At 41.5% G+C, this 21,275-nt stretch overlaps 1 protein-coding gene across 1 annotated transcript in view; it reads left to right on the forward strand.

Annotated features, from left to right (window-relative positions):
• Positions 1–21,275, forward strand: part of RAPGEF4 (Rap guanine nucleotide exchange factor 4) — a 222,504-nt gene that overhangs the window by 184,894 nt on the left and 16,335 nt on the right. Inside the window, exons 18-25 of the mRNA XM_077829663.1 lie at positions 1,454–1,604; positions 2,769–2,857; positions 3,391–3,421; positions 3,669–3,747; positions 8,412–8,558; positions 9,289–9,386; positions 17,412–17,537; positions 17,993–18,171. Coding sequence (XP_077685789.1) covers positions 1,454–1,604; positions 2,769–2,857; positions 3,391–3,421; positions 3,669–3,747; positions 8,412–8,558; positions 9,289–9,386; positions 17,412–17,537; positions 17,993–18,171 — 900 coding nt within the window. The remainder of the gene's footprint in view (positions 1–1,453; positions 1,605–2,768; positions 2,858–3,390; positions 3,422–3,668; positions 3,748–8,411; positions 8,559–9,288; positions 9,387–17,411; positions 17,538–17,992; positions 18,172–21,275) is intronic.

The raw sequence follows: 21,275 nt of genomic DNA on the forward strand, positions 1-21,275 counted from the left end.
TAAGGCCCCTTATGTGGCTAAGCAGCCTGAGATTAAGGTCAAGCTGAATGAAACCTTTAAATAACATTCAGGCCAATTGAATTTACAGCGTACACAAATTATATACCATTACATATTGCACTTTACATTTGTGTTATTTGATCTAATCCTGCATGATATGACTCAATACAATATTTTAAAAAAATGTTTTCCTATACCTAGTCTGAGTGGGCCCAATTCTCCCCATTGGACATCTGCTCATTACCGTGGAGGTACACCAGAGGTGCATTGGCTTAATGTTACTAAAATAAAATCGTGATTCAGTAAATCTCTTGAACCTTCCTCCCTCTGGTTGGGGAGAGGGTCCACAGGCCAACCCATGCTCTCTAGTCTGCTCCCCATAGATTTGTAGAGGCATCAGTGCAGTCTTTTAAACAAGCCCAGCGTTCTTTATATTACAGTTGTAGGTACAGGAGTGAGCACTTCAGAGGTTTGCTGTCCTCTGTGATACTTACAAGACATGTGCACACAGGAACTGTGCTTTGGTGCAGTTTGTTTATCTTTATCTTTTTCTACATTTTTTTCCTTTCCAAAAAAAGTTTTTGCATCTAATTTCCATGTTTTTGCAATTAAAAATTTAAAAAAGTAAAGCCACCCTTTGTTAAATATGTAGCTTTATATTTTATTGTTTATGGTGTTAAGTGCATGTCACAACGTGCTGTGCACAGGATATGATACGCAGCTAAGTTATGTGACAGAGTTGAGACTTCCTGAATAACTGTAGCCAAATCAGTTAATTCCTCTATGCCTCAGTTCCTCATCTATAAAATGGGCATTTTTCCTTTCTTCTACCCTTTGTCTGGGGTTTTGATCGTAAACTCTTCAGAGAAAGGACTATCTTTCAACAGATGTCTGTATAGCATCTAGCACAAGGGGCTCCAACTCAGCTGGGACTCCTGGGAATACTGTAATAAAATTAGAAATAAGAGTAGCAATACCAAAGATTTACTGCATGTAAACAGGTGGTAAAATCTCTTGCAAATAGAAGCTGAAATAATTTGTAACCAAAAAGGGGGGGGGAGAAAGTTTTTATTCTTTTATTTCCATGATTCCTTCTTATTCTACCAGAAGAACAGGACTGAATGTTCTCTTTAGATGAAATGATTCACCATCTTTTCCCTGGCTCTTAAGTGTCATCTCTCTTGCTCCATTATAAAGCTGTGACAAGCAGTCTGATTGTGATTCTTGATACATTCCTTAGAAAATGCCCTCTGTTGTTTCATGAACAGTGCTACTGAGAGGCTTCGTTATACCTTTACAATATGGTAAGAAACAAAAACGGTCTGTAAATCTGACCCTCCAACCTCACTGATCATGAAATTCCTGCTGGAAAGCCCCTGAAAATAATAGTTTCCTCAGTTCTTACTGTATTGGATATTTTAACTAGTAAATATTTTCCTTGACACCTTGGCACTTACCATGCCCAGCCTTCCCAAGGTTCAGAGCAGGAGAAAATGGATTATGCACTTAATAATAAAAGGCGAGTCCTCCGACTGGTTCTACAGTGGGCTGCTTCGTATGGAGATCTGCTGCAAGAGGATGAAGCAGCAGTAGCCTTTCTGGAGGTACAGTGGGATTGCTATTGTATCATTATACTGAAGAGCAGCTACCGAAGAGGGTTTGCATCAGTCCACTTCACAACCTTTAGAATTCTGTTGACAAGTATGTAGATGCCATAGATCATTTTAAAGTGCAAAGCTCTCTTTGTGTTTTCTTTCTCAGTTTTGGCTGCAGAGTACACACGTGATTGGTTTTTATTTTAATGCACAACACTTACAGAGCCAGCAGGTACAAATCCTTGCCGTGTGGGTATTTGTAAGATGCTCTGTCGCGCAGTGAAGAGGGCTCTGACAACAGCGGAACCATTGTAGTTCTGCTGTGCAGTGGTGAGAGGCAGGATTTTGCCAAGGGAGAATAGACCCTCTGCATGCCACAAAGGTCTTCCTAAACCCTGTCATGTAGATGGTTTGTTTGAATCTTGTTGGGTTGTGCCAGGGAGGGGCTAGAGGATCTGTCACGATGTGACGCCAAAGACCACTCTGTCCCCAACTGAGGCTGCCCTGCAGCCACACTGGCTGCTGTAGACTGGAGTCCTTGCCTCCAAGGTCCCTGCCTATCTCCCATACACACCCAGCTACAGCATTTGACCCATAACAGTGTCAATTGTTATGAAGATTGTAAACTCTTTGGGGGCAGGTACCATGCCTTTGTTTTTGCTCTGCAGTGCACAGTACATTTGGAGTGTCATATAAGGAATGACAACAATAACAAAAGTGAGATTGCTCCTTTAAAACAAAATGACCTAACTGTAACAGTGTTCCATTGCATTATGTATAAAATTACCTATGTTACCACATTATTTGTGAAAAAATAATGAATTCCATAATCTTTCTCTGTGATCTTCTAAAAATGTGGAGTATGGGCTTTGGCAGTGCAGTGCTTAACGAGAAAAAGCACTTCCACATCTGTCTCACATTTTTACCATTATGCTTCCTTCCTGTTTGTGCAGTTTTAATTTAAATCAGCTGGAGTTACACAAATAGAAGGGATACAGGAATAGGCCAGAATTTGAGTGTTGTGGGGCATCTTATTGTTCCCTTATTCACTAAACTGGGTCTTACTCTTAGTAATCAGTAAACTAGCATATGTAAGCTCACTAATCCTTTATCCTTTTAGGTACAACTCGTCTATTGTTTCATTGTTCAAAGACTGTTCTGTATCATTTACAGGAATTTTATGTATCTGTATCAGATGATGCAAGAATTATTACAGCACTGAAAGAGCAACTCTCAGAGCTAGAGAAGACTGTAAAACAAATGTAAGGTCTTTCCTTTTTTGGTTCATTTTACAACTAAATACCCAGTGAAAAATGTCTATCTTAGAGCTGGCTGGAAAATGTTCCCCAAGTCCATGGGAAGCTTTCAAGATGGCTGCTATAAAAGAAAAATGCTTCCATGCATGCATGTTCAGACAAGCATATGTGACACTTTTTCTCTCTATGAGCATTCTTGTGAATACCAAATTCACTCACAAACGTTCACAGAAAAAATATGAAAGGAAATTCCACTGAAGCAAAGAGATCAGCCTAGATGATCTAATTGTTCCATCTGGCCTTAAATTCTATGAAGCTATGAACAAAATTGCAAATTAATATTTGTGTACAATTTTTGCAATATTTGCCCAATCCTAGTTTAGACTATGATAATCTTTCTTTACTTTCTTAGTATAAAACATATATGAATACCTAAATACAATAGTTTGGAGAGTGGTCAATGTCTAAACTGATATATTGTAGGGAATATCGTCCAAAATATATTTAATGACACAGTGTGCTTTTTCTGCTTTCTATAGTTCGGAAGAAACTAAGGCACCACAAAAGAAGGTAAATGGACTTTATTTGGCAATCTTCTAAAACAAAGGCTTCGCTTTAAGACTTACATTCTTTCCTCTTCAGTAACATACAATTTATTAGAACAACACATATTGAAATATTTTCAAGAATTAAACTGCAAGTTTCTTTGTGTTACTTTCTCACCTGGATCTTTGATACAGTATGTCTAATTAGATCTACTCCATGTTTCTTCTTGCATTTATGATTATGGGGTTTTTTTTTTGTTTGTTTCTGGCAGCACAAAATACTTTTGCAGCAGTTTAACACAACTGATGACAGAGCACAAAAACGCCAGCCGATCAGGGGGAGTGACGAAAGTAAGTATATGCATACAGGGGTTTGCGGCACTCTGTTTTCTGATGTTTGTAATAAATTTATCACTCCTGAGGCAGAGATCAAAATAAACATAAGTATCCACAATTTACAAATCTGGGGCAAAAACATGTTTGCATTTCTTCGCCTAACGTGGTGCTTAGTCACTGATTTTAATAGAACTTCCTCAGACCCAAAAATACACTCTTTTAAAATAATTAATAAACAAAGTAGTTTAAAAAACAGCACTAGTAATATGTAGGTGTGTAGTACATGTGCAATGAGTGATCTGTAACACACATGACATTGGGGGCTTTATTCCCCACTAGTTACACACGGGTGTAACTCTGTAGATTTCATTGGAGTTACATTGTCATAAAATGTGTGTAAATAGAATGGAGAGGCAGGCTTTGGATCTCTGGCCTATAACAGGAAGGCCTATTAAATAGAAGCTTTAGTTTGCTCGCATGAACCATTTTGTCTTTAGTTTGACTCCCATGCAGCGTTGAAGATAAAATTTACATCAGTGCCTCAGCTCTACTCACTCTACTCACTTCTTTTTACCTTGGGCTGGAGATGCTCCTCTGTGTGGAGGCATATTGGAGACCTGGCTCTGTGGTTTATCCATTGTAACCAAAGATATTTTAAAAATCCCATAAATCCTGTCCCAGCTGTTAGTCAACATTTCAAATGGGTGTTAAAATTTATCTTCACAATAAAAGCTGCCCCAGCTTCGAACCCAGCATTGTTCTGTCAGTCAAGGGACACTTTGGATTACTGTATGAACAATAATAGTAAAAATACAGCCACATGCAAGTTTGTACATCTAGGATCAAAAAATTGATTTATAGAATGGGAGACTGTACCTTGGAATGCAGTGATCTGAAAAGGACGTCGTTGTTGGTAAGCAAGTGAATGTGAGGTCCCAGTGTGAAGCTACAGCAAAAAAGGGGTGCCACAATCCTTAGCTGTATAAGGTGAAGAATATTAAGGAGGTGACACTAGATCTGTATATGACATTTGTGAGACTACTGCTGAAACATTGTACCCAGTTCTGGTATCCAAACTTTAGAATGGATGCCGAAAAGTTGAAGAGGGCTCAGAGAAGACCTACAAGAGTAACTCATGGTCTGGAAACCATGCCTTGCAGTGAGAAACTTAGAGTTCAATCTATTTAGTTTATGGAAGAGAAGTTTGAGGTGACTTGATGATGGTCTATTAGTACCTACACCAGGAGCAGTTATCTGATATTAGAGGACTATTTAATCTATCAGACAAAAACACAGCAAGATCCAGTGGCTGGAATTTGAAGTCAGCAATATTCAGACTGGAAATGAGATACAAGTTTTTAGCAGTGTGGATAGTTACCTATTGACACAGGTTACTAAAGGATATGGTCAATTCTCCATCACTTGGAGCCTTTAAATCAAGACTGGATAAAAAATGTGTTCTAGCCCATCAATTGACTGGATTTGCTGCAGGAATTACCAGGAGAAATTATGTAGCTTGTTTCATACAGGAGGTCAAGTTATATAATCATAATGGTCCCTTCTGGCCTTAAAATCCATTTATGAGTAATGACATTTATAATTATGAATGCTAAGGTTAGAGTAATCAATTCTCATGGCTGAAGGTATTTGCTGATGGCCACAGAGAACACTAAGGAATTCCCCCCTGCCCATGTCCAGCACTGCCAGTTGGCTAGGTGCATTATTGATAAAAGGGAGTTGCCTTCTTGTGAAGTAGGAATGGGCACTGCAGGAGCCAGGATCACATACTTAATGGATCAACAACTTGATCTCATTTGTCTGTGTTGCCTCCTTACTGAAGTCAATAGAGCTACCCCAATTTACCCCAGCTGAGGATATGACCCTTCATATTTTTCCTATGGCTCCTCTGCTATATATGCTCAGTCTGATGTAGTTTGCATTCTCTGTGGTGTTATATTCAACTCTGCCCAGGACTCTCATTTGGATAATGGGCAAAGGAATTCCATAAGAAATTTCAAAATACAAAAATTACTTTTTCAAAATAAAAAATGGAATAAAACGGTTGCCAGGTAAGTGTTGTAGTTCAGTTTTGTTTCATATTCCATGAATGGTGTGAGTGAGACAGAGACTGATGTGTGGACAGTTATAATAGCTGCACAGCGGCAAGAATGACTGTGCAGAGTAAAAAGTGGGGCTCCTCAATGATGGAGCCGTGCATCTTGCACTTCCAGTAGAAGTGGTCTACTTACATAGGCTAAAGCACCCCAGGAACAGCACTAACTGGCACCTTTGGCATGAACCTACACCACAGCTGAGGCACGCTTAGCACTGCTCAGGAAGAATGGGTGTAAAGGTGTCCTTAAATCACCTTGCATCCCCCCAGTCCTCGGATGTATCTGCACCAATCCAGCCCCTGGGTGCAACTCAGAAGAATTTACAGCCTGAACTAAGTTGCACCAGCTGCTTATGGCCCTAAGTGCCATTACGGCAGCTAAGGATCAGAAGAGCTTAGAGACATCTTGGCCATGCCGCCTTTCCTCAGCCATGCTTCAGGCACTGGTCTCCTGATTGTATGCATAGGAGCCCACAGGGCAGTGCTGTGCCAGCTGAAGGCCCCTGTCCTCTGGAAGCTGGTTAAGCTGGCTTTAGGGCACTTTGCCCTGGGACAGGGGGCCATGGCTGCCGTATTACAGTCTAGCTCTGGGTTTTGGCTTTTTCACTTCTAAAACTATATTAACATGGTCTCCCTCTTCTTTTGCCCTCCTTTAGATCTGCACGTCCTTGACCAAATATCAGCTGCCTCTCCCTTTCCAGCATGGAAAATCACAATAAGGAGATACTAGGCTCCTCAAATTTTGGTGGGATCGGGTTCCCCCCCCAAAAAATTGAAAAGCAGGGACCCCATTCTGTCTTTCCCCCAGCTAACTGCACACCTCACTCTTCCCCCTCATTAGCCTCCTTCACAGCATTGCAAGGTAGTTACATGCCAGATATGCTAAACATATGTATGCCCCTTTATGCTTCGGCCACCATTCCAGAGGACAAGCTTCCGTGCTGATGATGCTTGTTAAAAAAAATTATGCATTAATTAAAATTGTGACGGAACTCCTTGGGGGAGAATCGTATGTCTCCTGTTCTGTTTTACATGCATTCTGCCATATATTTCATGTTATAGCAGTCTTCTGATGATGACCCAGCACATGTTCGTTTTAAGAACACCTTCACCGAAGATTTGACAAAGGTGCCAATGTGACATTTCTAAAGATAACTACAGCACTCAACCGAATGTTTAAGAATCTGAAGTGCCTTCCAAAATCTGAGAGGGACAAGGTGTGGAGCATGCTTTCAGAAGTCTTAAAAAAGCAACACTCTGATGTGGAAACTACAGAACCCGAACCACCAAAAAAGAAAATCAACCATCTGCGGGTGGTATCTGTCTCAGATGATGAAAATGAACATGTGTTGGTCCACAATTGGATTATTATCAAGCAAAACCCATCACCAGCATGGACACATGTCTTCTGGAATGGTGGTTGAATCATGAAGGGTAATATGAATCTTTAGCACATCTGGCACGTAAATATCTTGCGATGCCGGTTACAACAGTGCCACACAAATGCCTGTTCTCACTTTTCAGGTGACATTATAAACAAGAAACTGGCAGCATTATCTCCTACAAATGTAAACAAACTTGTTTGTCTGAGCGATTGGCTGAACAAGAAGTAGAATTGAGTGGACTCATAGGCGCTAAAGTTTTCCATTGTTTTATTTTTGAATTAAGTTATTTTTTGTACATAATTCTAAGTTCATATACATCATTGTTCTAAGTTCTGTACTTCAGTTGTAAATTCAACTTCCATGATAAAGAGATTGCACTACAGTACTTGTATTAGGTGAATTGAAAAATATTATTTCTTTTTTTTTTTTACAATGGAAATATTGTAATAAAAAATAAATATAAAGTGAGAACTGTACACTTTGTATTCTGTGTTGTAAGTGAAATCAGTATATTTGAAAACGTCCAGAAATATTTAAATAAATGCTATTCTATTATTGTTTAACAGCACAATTAATCATGATTAATTTTTTTAATTGCTTGACAGCCCTAATTTTTTACAATTGTATATTTGTTGTGAGGGCATTTCCCTTCATTTTCTGAAACATTCTTGATTTTTCAATAACACATTTAAATATTAAAAAAAGGGGACTAGAACAAATGCAATGCAGCTTAAATTAAGCCTTGATTTTGATTATGAATCTCTTATCAAATCTGGTTTTGTAAATACAGTATGTAAACTCTTTATATTGTATATAGAGCATTCATAGCCAATTTTTCTTAACTTCTTACAAAATAAAAATCACTTATTGAATATTTGACTATCCAGTGGCTTGAAAGTTAAGGAAACGCCAAGTGATGCTGCCTTTTATGAATAATATGGTAACATTGGAATTTCTGATATCATATAATTTGCTAGAAGTTCCTGCAAATCTGTCATTGCAATTAGTCAAACTTTAGAACAATTAGCAATCTTGGAGCTGCAGTACCAAATAAAGTTGTTGCGATCTGCTAGTGTTTGTTATATCTGTGAGCAATGCGTTATTGAAGTATAGCAAGTAATTTGCACTGTAAACTGCATTCGCTTATGTACGGCAGTCACAATGCACTCTTTTGTCTTTAGTTCTGTTTAAGGTATACTGTATCGACCACACCTACACTACTATCCGCGTGCCAGTGATGGCCTCTGTTAAGGAAGTGGTCAGTGCGGTGGCAGATAAACTGGGTTCTGGAGAAGGCTTGATCATAGTAAAGATGAGTTCAGGCGGAGGTATGGTTTTTGCATGATCTTTAATGCTTCTCATTTAAAACGAAGCACAAAACCAATACTAGTTTGGTAAAGGCTATTCCAATAAATTTTAATACATGTTCAACTAGTATGAAAGTTCTTTCTTAGGCGCAAATCCTGTTCCACTTTTTTGCAGTTGCAGCATTTTTTGTTTCAGAAGTGGGTGGCAGGCAGCCTTCTTAGCATACACTGGGAGAGTGACTCATAAATCAGCTGATCAGCTCTTCTTTACCTGTGATCTGCACCCCAATTTTTAGGACTGCCACAATGAGGGCTGAGTACAATTGCCCGAGGGCCTGGTGGAATGCACTTACTTACTGACTTTCCAGTCCGTTTTGGAATAAGAACAGCTATTTAATCTCTCTCTGCCCAGACAATGGTGATCTGTGCCCTTAATTATTGTTGGGTTTTGGTGCTGTGGTAGATTCTCAAGGTTGCTGTTGTGCATGATCCCTGACTCTTGTTTTCAGTCTGTGGGGTTAGGATTCCATGTCCCAGATCGATGGGAGTTTCATTTGAGCTTTGCGCTTTGATATATTGATGTCACTTTTCTTCAGTCAGTGGGTTCTTACAGTCATCTACCTTGTATCTAAGGCATTCGCTACACTCATTCAAGTAATGCACATATCTTACTAATTTTTTGTTGTTGTTACGTCGCTGCTGTTAATTCCACATGCATTTAATAGGCAATCATATGCTTTCATTTTTATAGAAAAGGTGGTGCTCAAACCTAATGATGGTTCAGCATTTACGACTCTCAGTGTTAATGGACGTCTGTTCGCTTGCCCACGAGACCAGTTTGATTCCCTGGTATGTATGTATACTGTTCTCAGCATTGCAAATCAGAGAGTTTCTTTCGAACTTAACTTTCCAGATACAGTAAAAGCTTTGTTATCTTGCATGTTGAGGAATGGGGGTGCAAGTTACTCAAAAATTCCGGCTAACTAAGAGTTATACTTACCAATGGAATACCAATTTTCAAAGAATTAGAATACAATAAAAACGAATAAAGTATAAAATAGTATACAGGAAATTACCAATCCAGTAGAAGTACTGCACTGCAGAGTGCTTGGTTTCTTGAAGCGCTTAGGTGTATACTGGTAAAGTTTTCTATACAGTAGGTTATCTTATAACATTACATATCACTAGGTGCAGTGCATGGCGTACAGCTAGATCATTAAAAATACACAACACTAAAACTGTAGTGAACATAATTTAATCTTTCTTTGATGATTCAGAAGGCATTTCAGGATCTTGCCATGCCTCAGGGTCATCATTATCAATAGCAATTATCATTGTAGATGTAGAAGGTGTAGGAGAGTGGGCTGAATCAGTAATGACCCTATGACACATCTTGGAAACTGCTTTTTTGAATAAATCCCTGATATCAGCTTGCTTACTTGTCTTCTGCCTCTTTTGCGTAAAAATAGAGTGCAGAATGTTCAATTGCATAACTTCCTGGGCAGTATACTAGTTCCGGTTACTAGACTGAAGATTTGTATTGGGAGATATCAGAAATGCAGGTTAATAGAGCTTTCTGTTCGATCAAGTGCCGGATAACACAGCTTTTACTGTATTTTGAACACTAGCTCAAAAGTTTCTTGCCCCATTCTGTCTTTTGAATGTTTTAGCTCATCTGAGAGATTCAAAGCTAAAATTTTGTCACAGTGCTGTGGGAAGAGCGCCCTTATCAAAAACCAGGGTAATAGTATCACGTCTTAAACTAGGGCAAAAATTGTTCTCTTATCCACACAGCAGATCTGGACTCCAATATTCTAAATGGAAGTAAGCATGTAGGCTTACTACATATTATAACCCAGATCTGATTATAGAATTCTCTTCTCCCCACCCCCCATTCCTGTATATATAAAAGTTAGATGTTATCAATTAAAATATTATACAGACTTGATTCATGCAGTAAGTGCTTTAAACCCATCTCTGCCTGACCCCCCAAATACTGTGTCAAAATCACAGATGATTCTAACTTGAATCACAGAAAATATTCTAAGTAGAAAGTCTGGTTTTCCTTAAGTAAAATTATTCATAAGTACTTACTTGTTCATACAGTAACTTTAACAATGTCCATGGGGCCTGCTTTTATGGAGTTTGATTTTGACTGTACTTTTTTTTCCTTTTACTTCATTAAAAAAAACTGTCATTGCCAAGCCATGTCAGCATAAACTCTATTACTCCAGACCTCCTGTATGCTTTTAACAAGTTACTTAGTATGTATGTCTTTTTTCGTTTCTAGATATTGCAAAATCTGAGTTTTGCTTCCGCTTTAGATTTAGAAACGAAGTTGTAAATTTTCAGTCCTTGGCTGCCTTTTCTATCTTTGCTATCTCCACTCAGGATGGACTGAATATGTCAAATACACTTTATTGTACCATTCAAATGTGACAAGGTCCCAATCCTGTGATGTGCTGACTGTCCTCAGCTCCTGTTGGCTTCAGGAGGAATAGAGGACATTACGCATCTTATAGTTGCTTCTCAGCTCTCCATAAAAGAAGTCTACATATTGACCATTCCTGCAGTATTCTGAAGAATGGTGTTAACAACTAGCAGAATCCCACAAAATGAAACACCTTTTACTGTTTAAGAATGCACTTTCTAATTTGTGAATTTGTTGATGTTTTGCCTGGCAAGCCCCTTGTGAAAATAAGGGGGTTATTCTGGAATGGATGAATTTACAAATATCTTGTGTGTCTAAGTCTAAATGATTCTTCTCCGGCCTTGGAAAATGTATTTAGGGCCAGCTGCTTGTAATGGTAACACAGTAATGTGTTGTGATAATCTCTGGGTATGTCTACACTACGGAATAAGGTCAAATTTATAGAAGTCGTTTTTTTAGAAATCGGTTTTATATATTCGAGTGTGTGTGTGTCCCCACAGAAAATGCTCTAAGTGCATTAAGTGCATTAACTCGGCGGAGTGCTTCCACAGTACCGAGGCTAGAGTCGACTTCCGGAGCGTTGCACTGTGGATAGCTATCCCACAGTTCCCGCAGTCTCCGCCGCATATTGGAATTCTGGGTTGAGATCCCAATGCCTGATGGGGCTAAAACATTGTCGTGGGTGGTTCTGGGTACATATCGTCAGGCCCCCCTTCCCTCCCTCCCTCCGTGAAAGCAAGGGCAGACAATCGTTTCGCGCCTTTTTTCCTGAGTTACCTGTGCAGACGCCATACCACGGCAAGCACGGAGTCCGCTCAGGTAACCGTCACCGTATGTCTCCTGGGTGCTGGCAGACGCGGTACGGCATTGCTACACAGCAGCAGCAACCCCATTGCCTTGTGGCAGCAGACGGTGCAATACGACTGGTAGCCGTCCTCGTCGTGTCCGAGGTGCTCCTGGCCACGTTGGCTGGGAGCGCCTGGGCAGACATGGGCGTAGGGACTAAATTTGGAGTGACTTGACCAGGTCATTCTCTTTAGTCCTGCAGTCAGTCCTATTGAACCATCTTATGGTGAGCAGGCAGGCGATACGGATTGCTAGCAGTCGTACTGTACCATCTTCTGCCGGGCAGGCAAGAGATGAGGATGGCTAGCAGTCGTACTGTACCATCTTCTGCCTAGCAGCCATGAGATGTGGATGGCATGCAGTCCTTCTGCACCATCTGCTGCCAGCCAAAGATGTAAAAGATAGATGGAGTGGATCAAAACAAGAAATAGACCAGATTTGTTTTGTACTCATTTGCTTCCCCGCCTCCCCTGTCTAGGGGACTCATTCCTCTAGGTCACACTGCAGTCACTCACAGAGAAGGTGCAGCGAGGTAAATCTAGCCATGTATGAATCAGAGGCCATGCTAACCTCCTTGTTCCAATAAGAACAATAACTTAGGTGCACCATTTCTTATTGGAACCCTCCGTGAAGTCCTGCCTGAAATACTCCTTGATGTAAAGCCACCCCCTTTGTTGATTTTAGCTCCCTGAAGCCAACCCTGTAAGCCATGTCGTCAGTCGCCCCTCCCTCCATCAGAGCAACGGCAGACAATCGTTCTGCGCCTTTTTTCTGTGCGGACGCCATACCAAGGCAAGCATGGAGGCCGCTCAGCTCACTTTGGCAATCAGGAACACATTAAACACCACACGCATTATCCAGCAGTATATGCAGCACCAGAACCTGGCAAAGCGATACCGGGCGAGGAGGCGACGTCAGCGCGGTCACGTGAGTGATCAGGACATAGACATGATTTCTCTGAAAGCATGGGCCCTGCCAATGCATGCCTCATGGTGCTAATGGGGCAGGTTCATGCTGTGGAATGCCGATTCTGGGCTCGGGAAACAAGCACAGATTGGTGGGACCGCATAGTGTTGCAGGTCTGGGACGATTCCCAGTGGCTGCGAAACTTTCGCATGCATAAGGGCACTTTCATGGAACTTTGTGACTTGCTTTCCCCTGCCCTGAGGCGCATGAATACCAAGATGAGAGCAGCCCTCACAGTTGAGAAGCGAGTGGCGATAGCCCTGTGGAAGCTTGCAACGCCAGACAGCTACCGGTCAGTTGGGAATCAATTTGGAGTGGACAAATCTACTGTTGGGGCTACTGTGATGCAAGTAGCCCACGCAATCAAAGATCTGCTGATATCAAGGGTAGTGACCCTGGGAAATGTGCAGGTCATAGTGGATGACTTTGCTGCAATGGGATTCCCTAACTGTGGTGGGGCCATAGACGGAACCCATATCCCTATCTTGGCACCGGAGCACCAAGCCGCCGAGTACATAAACCGCAAGGGGTACTTTTCAATAGTGCTGCAAACTCTGGTGGATCACAAGGGACGTTTCACCAGCATCAACGTGGGATGGCCGGGAAAGGTACATGACGCTTGCATTTTCAGGAACTCTGGTCTGTTTCAAAAGCTGCAGGAAGGGACTTTATTCCCAGACCAGAAAATAACTGTTGGGGATGTTGAAATGCCTATATGTATCCTTGGGGACCCAGCCTACCCCTTAATGCCATGACTCATGAAGCCGTACACAGGCAGCCTGGACAGTAGTTCAACTACAGGCTGAGCAAGTGCAGAATGGTAGTAGAATGTGCATTTGGACGTTTAAAGGTGCGCTGGCGCAGTTTACTGACTCGCTTAGACCTCAGCAAAACCAATATTCCCACTGTTATTACTGCTTGCTGTGTGCTCCACAATATCTGTGAGAGTAAGGGGGAGACGTTTATGGCGGGGTGGGAGGTTGAGGCAAATCGCCTGGCTGCTGGTTACGCGCAGCCAGACACCAGGGCGGTTAGAAGAGCACAGGAGGGCACGGTACGCATCAGAGAAGCTTTGAAAACCAGTTTCATGACTGGCCAGGCTACGGTGTCAAAGTTCTGTTTGTTTCTCCTTGATGAAACCCCCCGCCCCTTGGTTCACTGTACTTCCCTGTAAGCTAACCACCCTCCCCTCCTCCCTTCGATCACCACTTGCAGAGGCAATAAAGTCATTGTTGCTTCACATTCATGCATTCTTTATTCATTCATCACACAAATAGGGGGATGACTACCAAGGTAGCCCAGGAGGGGTGGTAGAGGAGGGAAGGACAAGGCCACACAGCACTTTAAAAGTTTACAACTTCAAAATTTATTGAATGACAGCCTTCTTTTTTTGGGGCAATCCTCTGTGGCGGAGTGGCTGGTTGGCCGGTGGCCCCCCCACCGCATTCTTGGGCATCTGGGTGTGAAGGCTATGGAACTTGGGGAGGAGGGCGGTTGGTTACACAGGGCCTGTAGTGGCAGTCTGTGCTCCAGCTGCCTTTGATGCAGCTTAACCATACACTGGAGCATACTGGTTTGGTCCTCCAGCAGCCTCAGCATTGAATCCTGCCTCCTCTCATCACGCTGCCGCCACATTTGAGCTTCAGCCCTGTCTTCAGCCCGCCACTTACTCTCTTCAGCCCGCCACCTCTCCTCCCGGTCATTTTGTGCTTTCCTGCACTCTGACATTATTTGCCTCCACGCATTCGTCTGTGCTCTGTCAGTGTGGTAGGACAGCATGAGCTCGGAGAACATTTCAACTCGAGTGCGTTTTTTTTTCTTTCTAAGCTTCACTAGCCTCTGGGAAGGAGAAGATCCTGTGATCATTGAAACACATGCAGCTGGTGGAGAAAAAAAAAGGGACAGCGGTATTTAAAAAGACACATTTTATAAAACAGTGGCTACACTCCTTCAGGGTAAACCTTGCTGTTAACATTACATACATAGCACATGTGCTTTCGTTACAAGGTTGCATTTTGCCTCCCCCCACCGCGTGGCTACCCCCTCAACCCTCCCCCCTCCCTGTGGCTAACAGCGGGGAACATTTCTGTTTAGCCACAGGCAAACAGCCCAGCAGGAATGGGCTCCTCTGAGTGTCCCCTGAAGAAAAGCACTCTATTTCAACCAGGTGACCATGAATGATATCTCACTCTCCTGAGGATAACACAGAGAGATAAAGAACGGATGTTGTTTGAACGCCAGCAAACATACACTGCAATGCTTTGTTGTACAATGATTCCCGAGTACATGTTACTGGCCTGGAGTGGTAAAGCGTCCTACCATGAAGGACGCAATAAGGCTGCCCTCCCAGAAACCTTTTGCAAAGGCTTTGGGAGTACATCCAGGAGAGCCGCGAATGCCAGGGCAAAGTAATCCTTTCACATGCTTGCTTTTAAACCACGTATAGTATTTTAAAAGGTACACTCACCGGTGGTCCCTTCTCCGCCTGCTGGGTCCAGGAGGCAGCCTTGGGTGGGTTCGGGGGGTACTGGCTCCAGGTCCAGGGTGAGAAACAGTTCCTGGTTGTCAGGAAAACCGGTTTCTCCGCTTGATTGCTGTGAGCTATCTACAACCTCATCATCATCATCATCTTCTTCGTCCCCAAAACCTGCTTCCGTATTGCCTCCATCTCCATTGAAGGAGTCAAACAACACGGCTGGGGTAGTGGTGGCTGAACCCCTTAAAATGGCATGCAGCTCATCATAGAAGCGGCATGTTTGGGGCTCTGACCTGGAGCGGCCGTTCGCCTCTCTGGTTTTCTGGTAGGCTTGCCTCAGCTCCTTCAGTTTCACGCGGCACTGCTTCGGGTCCCTGTTATGGCCTCTGTCCTTCATGCCCTGGGAGATTTTGACAAAGGTTTTGGCATTTCGAAAACTGGAAAGGAGTTCTGATAGCACGGATTCCTCTCCCCAGACAGCAATCAGATCCTGTACCTCCCGTTCAGTCCATGCTGGAGCTCTTTTGCGATTCTGGGACTCCATCATGGTCACCTCTGCTGATGAGCTCTGCATGGTCACCTGCAACTTGCCACGCTGGCCAAACAGGAAATGAGATTCAAAAGTTCGCAGTTCTTTTCCTGTCTACCTGGCCAGTGCTTCTGAGTTGAGAGTGCTGTCCAGAGAGGTCACAATGGAGCACTCTGGGATAGCTCCCGGAGGCCAGTACCGTCGAATTGTGTCCACAGTACCCCAAATTCGAGCCGGCAAGGCCGATTTAAGCGCTAATCCACTTGTCGGGGTGGAGTAAGGAAATCAATTTTAAGAGCCCTTTAAGTCGAAATAAAGGGCTTCATCGTGTGGACGGGTGCTCTGACTAGGAACGAAAACCTATTTCACTTTGTGCAAAAGTTACTCCTTCCTGAAGGTAAAAATGAAAAGCTAGGCTTGTAGGGCCATAATGCCAGTAGTGTATTACAAATTATTTTGGATCAGTTTGATGTGATTGTGTCATTATGTTGTTTGTGATGCAAGTTTATCCTAGAGAACAAAAAGTAGCAACTCTAGCAGAAATAAATTTACTATACTTATGTATTACTTAGGGGCCTGCTGGTATATTAATCCAGAGAGCTCTATTTATTTTTTTAAATTTTGCAACCATAATTTCTTTTGTAAATGCAGAAGAATGTAGTAATCTTAACTTTTTTGTTCGGAAATATAGTCTGTGGAAATATGGGGCCTCATCTTGCAGCCCTGGTTCAGGTTGGACTCAGAATGTGACCTGTTCTGTTGACAGCACATTTTTCTATCATAATCTTCAACATATTAGATTAGGGTCATTAAAAATTAAACACAGTGTGGAGGAATTTGTAGAAAAAATTGTAAGTGAACGACACTGCCCTCTCCTGGAAGCAAAAGCAATTTAAAATGTAGGTTCACAGGAAGCACTGTTTCAGAAGTCCCAGGATGTGTTTACAAGGTGCATGTGAATTGGCCACAGGTATATTGTTTGGCAATTGAATAATTTTTGTATGGATGGTTTAGAGTGTTTGGCCCTAATATATACAGTTGATGACTCCAAACATGGAATCATCCCAGCGCACATTTTAAATAGATTTAGTTTAAGAATTATTTGTGTTCTGTGCAAAACAGCAGCTCACGTCTTTTGTTAGGTTATATGAAAATCCGTTTAAAAATTAATACTTTAATCACTCAAAGGAATGTATTCTGTGAACATTTAAAACTCCCAATAACACAACTGGGAGTTATACCATCACAAATGTCCGATAATGATCCCAGGACTGGAATATATTGAATGTATACTGAAAGAGAAAGTATGAGATGACTTATTAGATTGTTACAGCTTTCTAAATTATAATAAAGGAAATAATTTCACATCATTAAAATCTGTTCGTTGCAAAAACATTAGGTTTGTATGTTGTGGTTCGGATCCTTGTGCATGTAGAAATGGGAATTGATAATAGAGGCTTTATTGCTACCTATAGTTGAAAGCAGACTGCAGTTCCACTGTATGAAACCCCCTTCAGAAATTGGTGACATTGGAAAAAAAAAAATCAGGAGTTCTGCAGAGGACGAAGCACTGGTGGTGCAATTTAGCACTTTGAAATATTCTTGTGTCATTATTTTTATTCACAGACACCACTGCCAGAACAAGAAGGCCCATCAGCTGGAACTGTAGGAACTTTTGAACTCATGAGCTCCAAAGACCTAGCCTACCAGATGACAATTTATGATTGGGAGCTCTTCAACTGTGTGCATGAGGTATGGGGAATCTAAATAGCATCTCAGTATTTATTATTAAACATTTAGTGTAGATGCAGATACTGTTTGCCAGATTTTCTCTGAGTTTAACTTGTAGAACCTTAGCAGTTGCAAGCCTTGAAACTATTAAATACTATTCCAGCCACAGCAAAAATATAAAGTATATAAAAGAAATGTCGCCTAATAGTGCATTCTATATTGAATTACTTTGATATGTCTCCTTGAGGGTATTAAACTGTTACTACCTAGTCTATATTTATGCTTTTAATGTGCCTTAGTGGTTGTCTACTGAATTTGCAATGCAAGCTGAATCCTTGCCAGCTGTATCATGCACACATTTACTGCACAGCAAGTTTCAAGCTTGAATAATTTAGAAACCAATAGTGACGTCTTACTCCTCTCCACCCCCCGAAAAAACAGACATCTGAAAACCAACCCTGTTTTTTCTCTCCTAGCTGGAGCTGATTTACCACACATTTGGAACGCACAATTTTAAAAAGACCACAGCAAATTTGGACTTGTTTTTGAGAAGATTTAATGAAATCCAGTTCTGGGTGGTCACAGAGGTTTGTCTTTGCTCCCAACTCAGCAAGCGTGTTCAGCTGTTAAAGAAATTCATTAAGATAGCAGCCCAGTGAGTATACATTAGTATATACAGAAAGAGGCTGAAATACATGCCACGTTTTTAATATATTTGTTATTTGTAATTTTTACAGAGAATCAAACAGAGCTGAAAAAGCCTAATTAATCTTGCCCATGCCTGTTAATGCAGGATTGTTCCCTGTTACTGTTTGTCTTCCCCTTTTCTGTTCATCTCCTCTATTTACCCTTGCTCCCTGAATTCTTAGAGCCCTGTTCTGCAACCACCCACATGAGTAATTCATTGAGTTCAGTGGGACCAATCCACTTATGTTACTTGCAGGATAACGTCATTTACATTCTTCTGAGGTAGAAGTCCCCCAAGCAGAGTGAAAGTAGAGCAGGAGAGGAGCAGGGTGAAAGTGTAGAAAGGCTCCTGTTAGCCTCACTCTGTGGTATTTTTTCAGACACCCAAACTTTGTTATTGTCTCTCTCTTTCCAGCTACCGAGCTTAAAGATGGATAGCAGCAGGACACATGGAGAAACTTCACAATTAAAGCTTATTATAACATTCTGCAATACTCCAGCTGAGTGATACATTTTGGGTGACTCATTACAAAAACTAAGCATTTGCACATTTTGCTGGAATATTGCAAATTATCCTAGTTTTGCCCCCCAAAAAGTATGGCTTAGTGAAAACAGATAAGTTTGTGAGGAAAAACAGACAATTGACCCCCAAAATAGGCAAAATGTAAGCTCACTTGCAAGCAAAGTATATTTGGCTAGGTACCTTGCCGGTGGGGATTGCTGATCTCTTACTTGTTTGTTAATATCTCATCATTTAAAATAACTTAAAATTACTTGGAACCTTCAATTTGTGCGCTTAGGGCTTGATTCCTCACCACTGAATTCAGCAGGAACTTTCTGTTCACTTCAAAGGGAGCAGGGCCACAACTAGCCTATGTAACCAGAGTTCTTAGCACTGTTACCCTCTTCTTCCCTCCTCCCAATCCCTGCTATTGTTTGTTACACCCACCTGTTGCTTATTGTCTCAGAGTAGATTCTAAACTCCTCAAGGGAGGAACTATGTCTTTCTATGGGTTTGTACAATGCCTTGGATGATGGACCCAGATCTTGACTGGGGCCTCTGGGTACTATTATAATACAAATAAGTAATTTACTCTTAAAACATGAAAAAATATTTTTGCATTTTATAAAACAAGTCCCCCATTTTTAAAAGTGTCGTGAGGGAGTGGGGGAAGAAAGGATTACCATAAAATAAACTCTGAATTCTGCTCCAGAAATCATAATTTTTCATATCGCAAACCCATGCCCACATACAACTTGTACACAAGCACTAGCATGACCAATCCTGCTGCATAGGGGGCCTGATATTGCAAGGTACTGAGTCCGTTCTGGAAATTGCTGAGCACTCTCAACATTCACAAAAGGTAGGGGAAGTTTAAGGCTCCTTAAACATCTTATAAGATGCACTCAGCATCTCACAGGATCAGACTCCTAGTAAGGTAAATAGAACATACTCCTGTAGTCTCTAAAAACGTTATCTCGTTCTTTAAAGGGAAATTGTAAACCAGAAAGCAGGTCTGACATATTCTGTCCAGTAGAGGGCAGTAGGATACATACACACAAATGAAGAAGGTTTATTCCTCAGATCAGTAGTGTGAAATGGGAAAATGCATAAATGCAAGTAAATGAAGATATTAAGGTAAATTTAATAAACCTTTAAAATCAAGCATCTTCAAAATAACAGTTAAACTTCACCTTAAGAAAAAACAGGGAAAATAATCATAAAGTATCCCAGACCCATTAGATTTCCCAGTGTCACAGGGTTATGCTATTTAGATCAGCTTGATGACCTGTTTACTTCCATGTTTCTGGTCTCACTACAGTTCTAAAAATAAATGGCTAAACCTGACCTGCTCTACTGAGACCTCTGTGTCTCCTAAAGGCAGGGAGTTCTGAAGCACAAGATTTTCCGAAATAAAAACTGAGCTGGCAGATTTATTTTCAGTGGCTGCAAAAGAACTTTAAACATTATGGAGCTCTTTTTTACCATATAAATTGTTGCCATGGTAACAGGTGCTACAGAACATAGTGAAACAAATATAATGTGCGGAAGAATTAGAACAAAACGAGCCAAGGGACTGGGTTAAAAAAAGGTGGGCCCAGGCCTTGAAGTAATATCCCTGTCTAAATTTGCACATGAAGAGCCTTGATAAACCAGTAGCCGAATGAGAGTAGAATCCCTCCTGAGAGCAGAGGAAGGTGCACTAGACTTATTAGGGAGGGAACTCAGTTCAGTACAGCACTGTTAATCTTCCTGGGTAGCTGGTGGTGAAACTGTGTGGCTCTGCAGCTTTCCTGGCATGCTGATATTCAGAGATAATGGCTGCTGAGCACCTTGGTTCCATATTGTGCCTTGGGTCCATATTGGTTCCAAAAGAGGGGTCCCCACTTTTCCAATAGGCATGTTGTCTATGCCTTGAAATGCACCCTTATTGGTGCTCATGCCCCTAGGGGAAGTTGCATAACCAGATGCGGGCTCATTGTACTGAGCCTGGTGTACTTTCAGCTTACTGTGCAGTGGTTGCTCCTGCCACTTGCTGGGTAAAAGTGCGCAACTCACCAGGTTCACAAGCTTGGAGTCTTTGAAATAAAGGAAGAAATTAACTATATTTCCAGTGGTGTCTTTCAGTGCTTCAACACAGATACATGCGTGCACATGCACACACATAGACTTTCTATGTATTGTCTCTACATACACGTTATTTAAACGAACCACTTTATGCGTATACACAAAAGATATCCACTCACTCTTCTATGCCTCCTTTCTCTCATCTCGATACACACTAGTTCACACACAGTCATTAAAAAACTCTCTCCATATGCACACCCACAAAACATTCCCCTATTTCAGCCAAAGGATAGTTGCAAGTTGCAGCTTCCTTAAATAAGCCCACACTACACTTGAATACTAGTATTTGAATAGTTATTATTTCTACTGAACCCAGATTTATGCTTGGTGTCTCCCAGAACAAGTAAAGACATGTTACCATCATCAAAGCAACATGTGAGGGAAATAATTTTGGTAGCAGCATTGGAAGGTTGGAGGGTGGTAAGCTTGTTAAAAAGAAGACC

The sequence above is a fragment of the Eretmochelys imbricata genome, chromosome 11, assembly GCF_965152235.1.
Source record: "Eretmochelys imbricata isolate rEreImb1 chromosome 11, rEreImb1.hap1, whole genome shotgun sequence".
NCBI lineage: Eukaryota > Metazoa > Chordata > Testudines > Cheloniidae > Eretmochelys > Eretmochelys imbricata.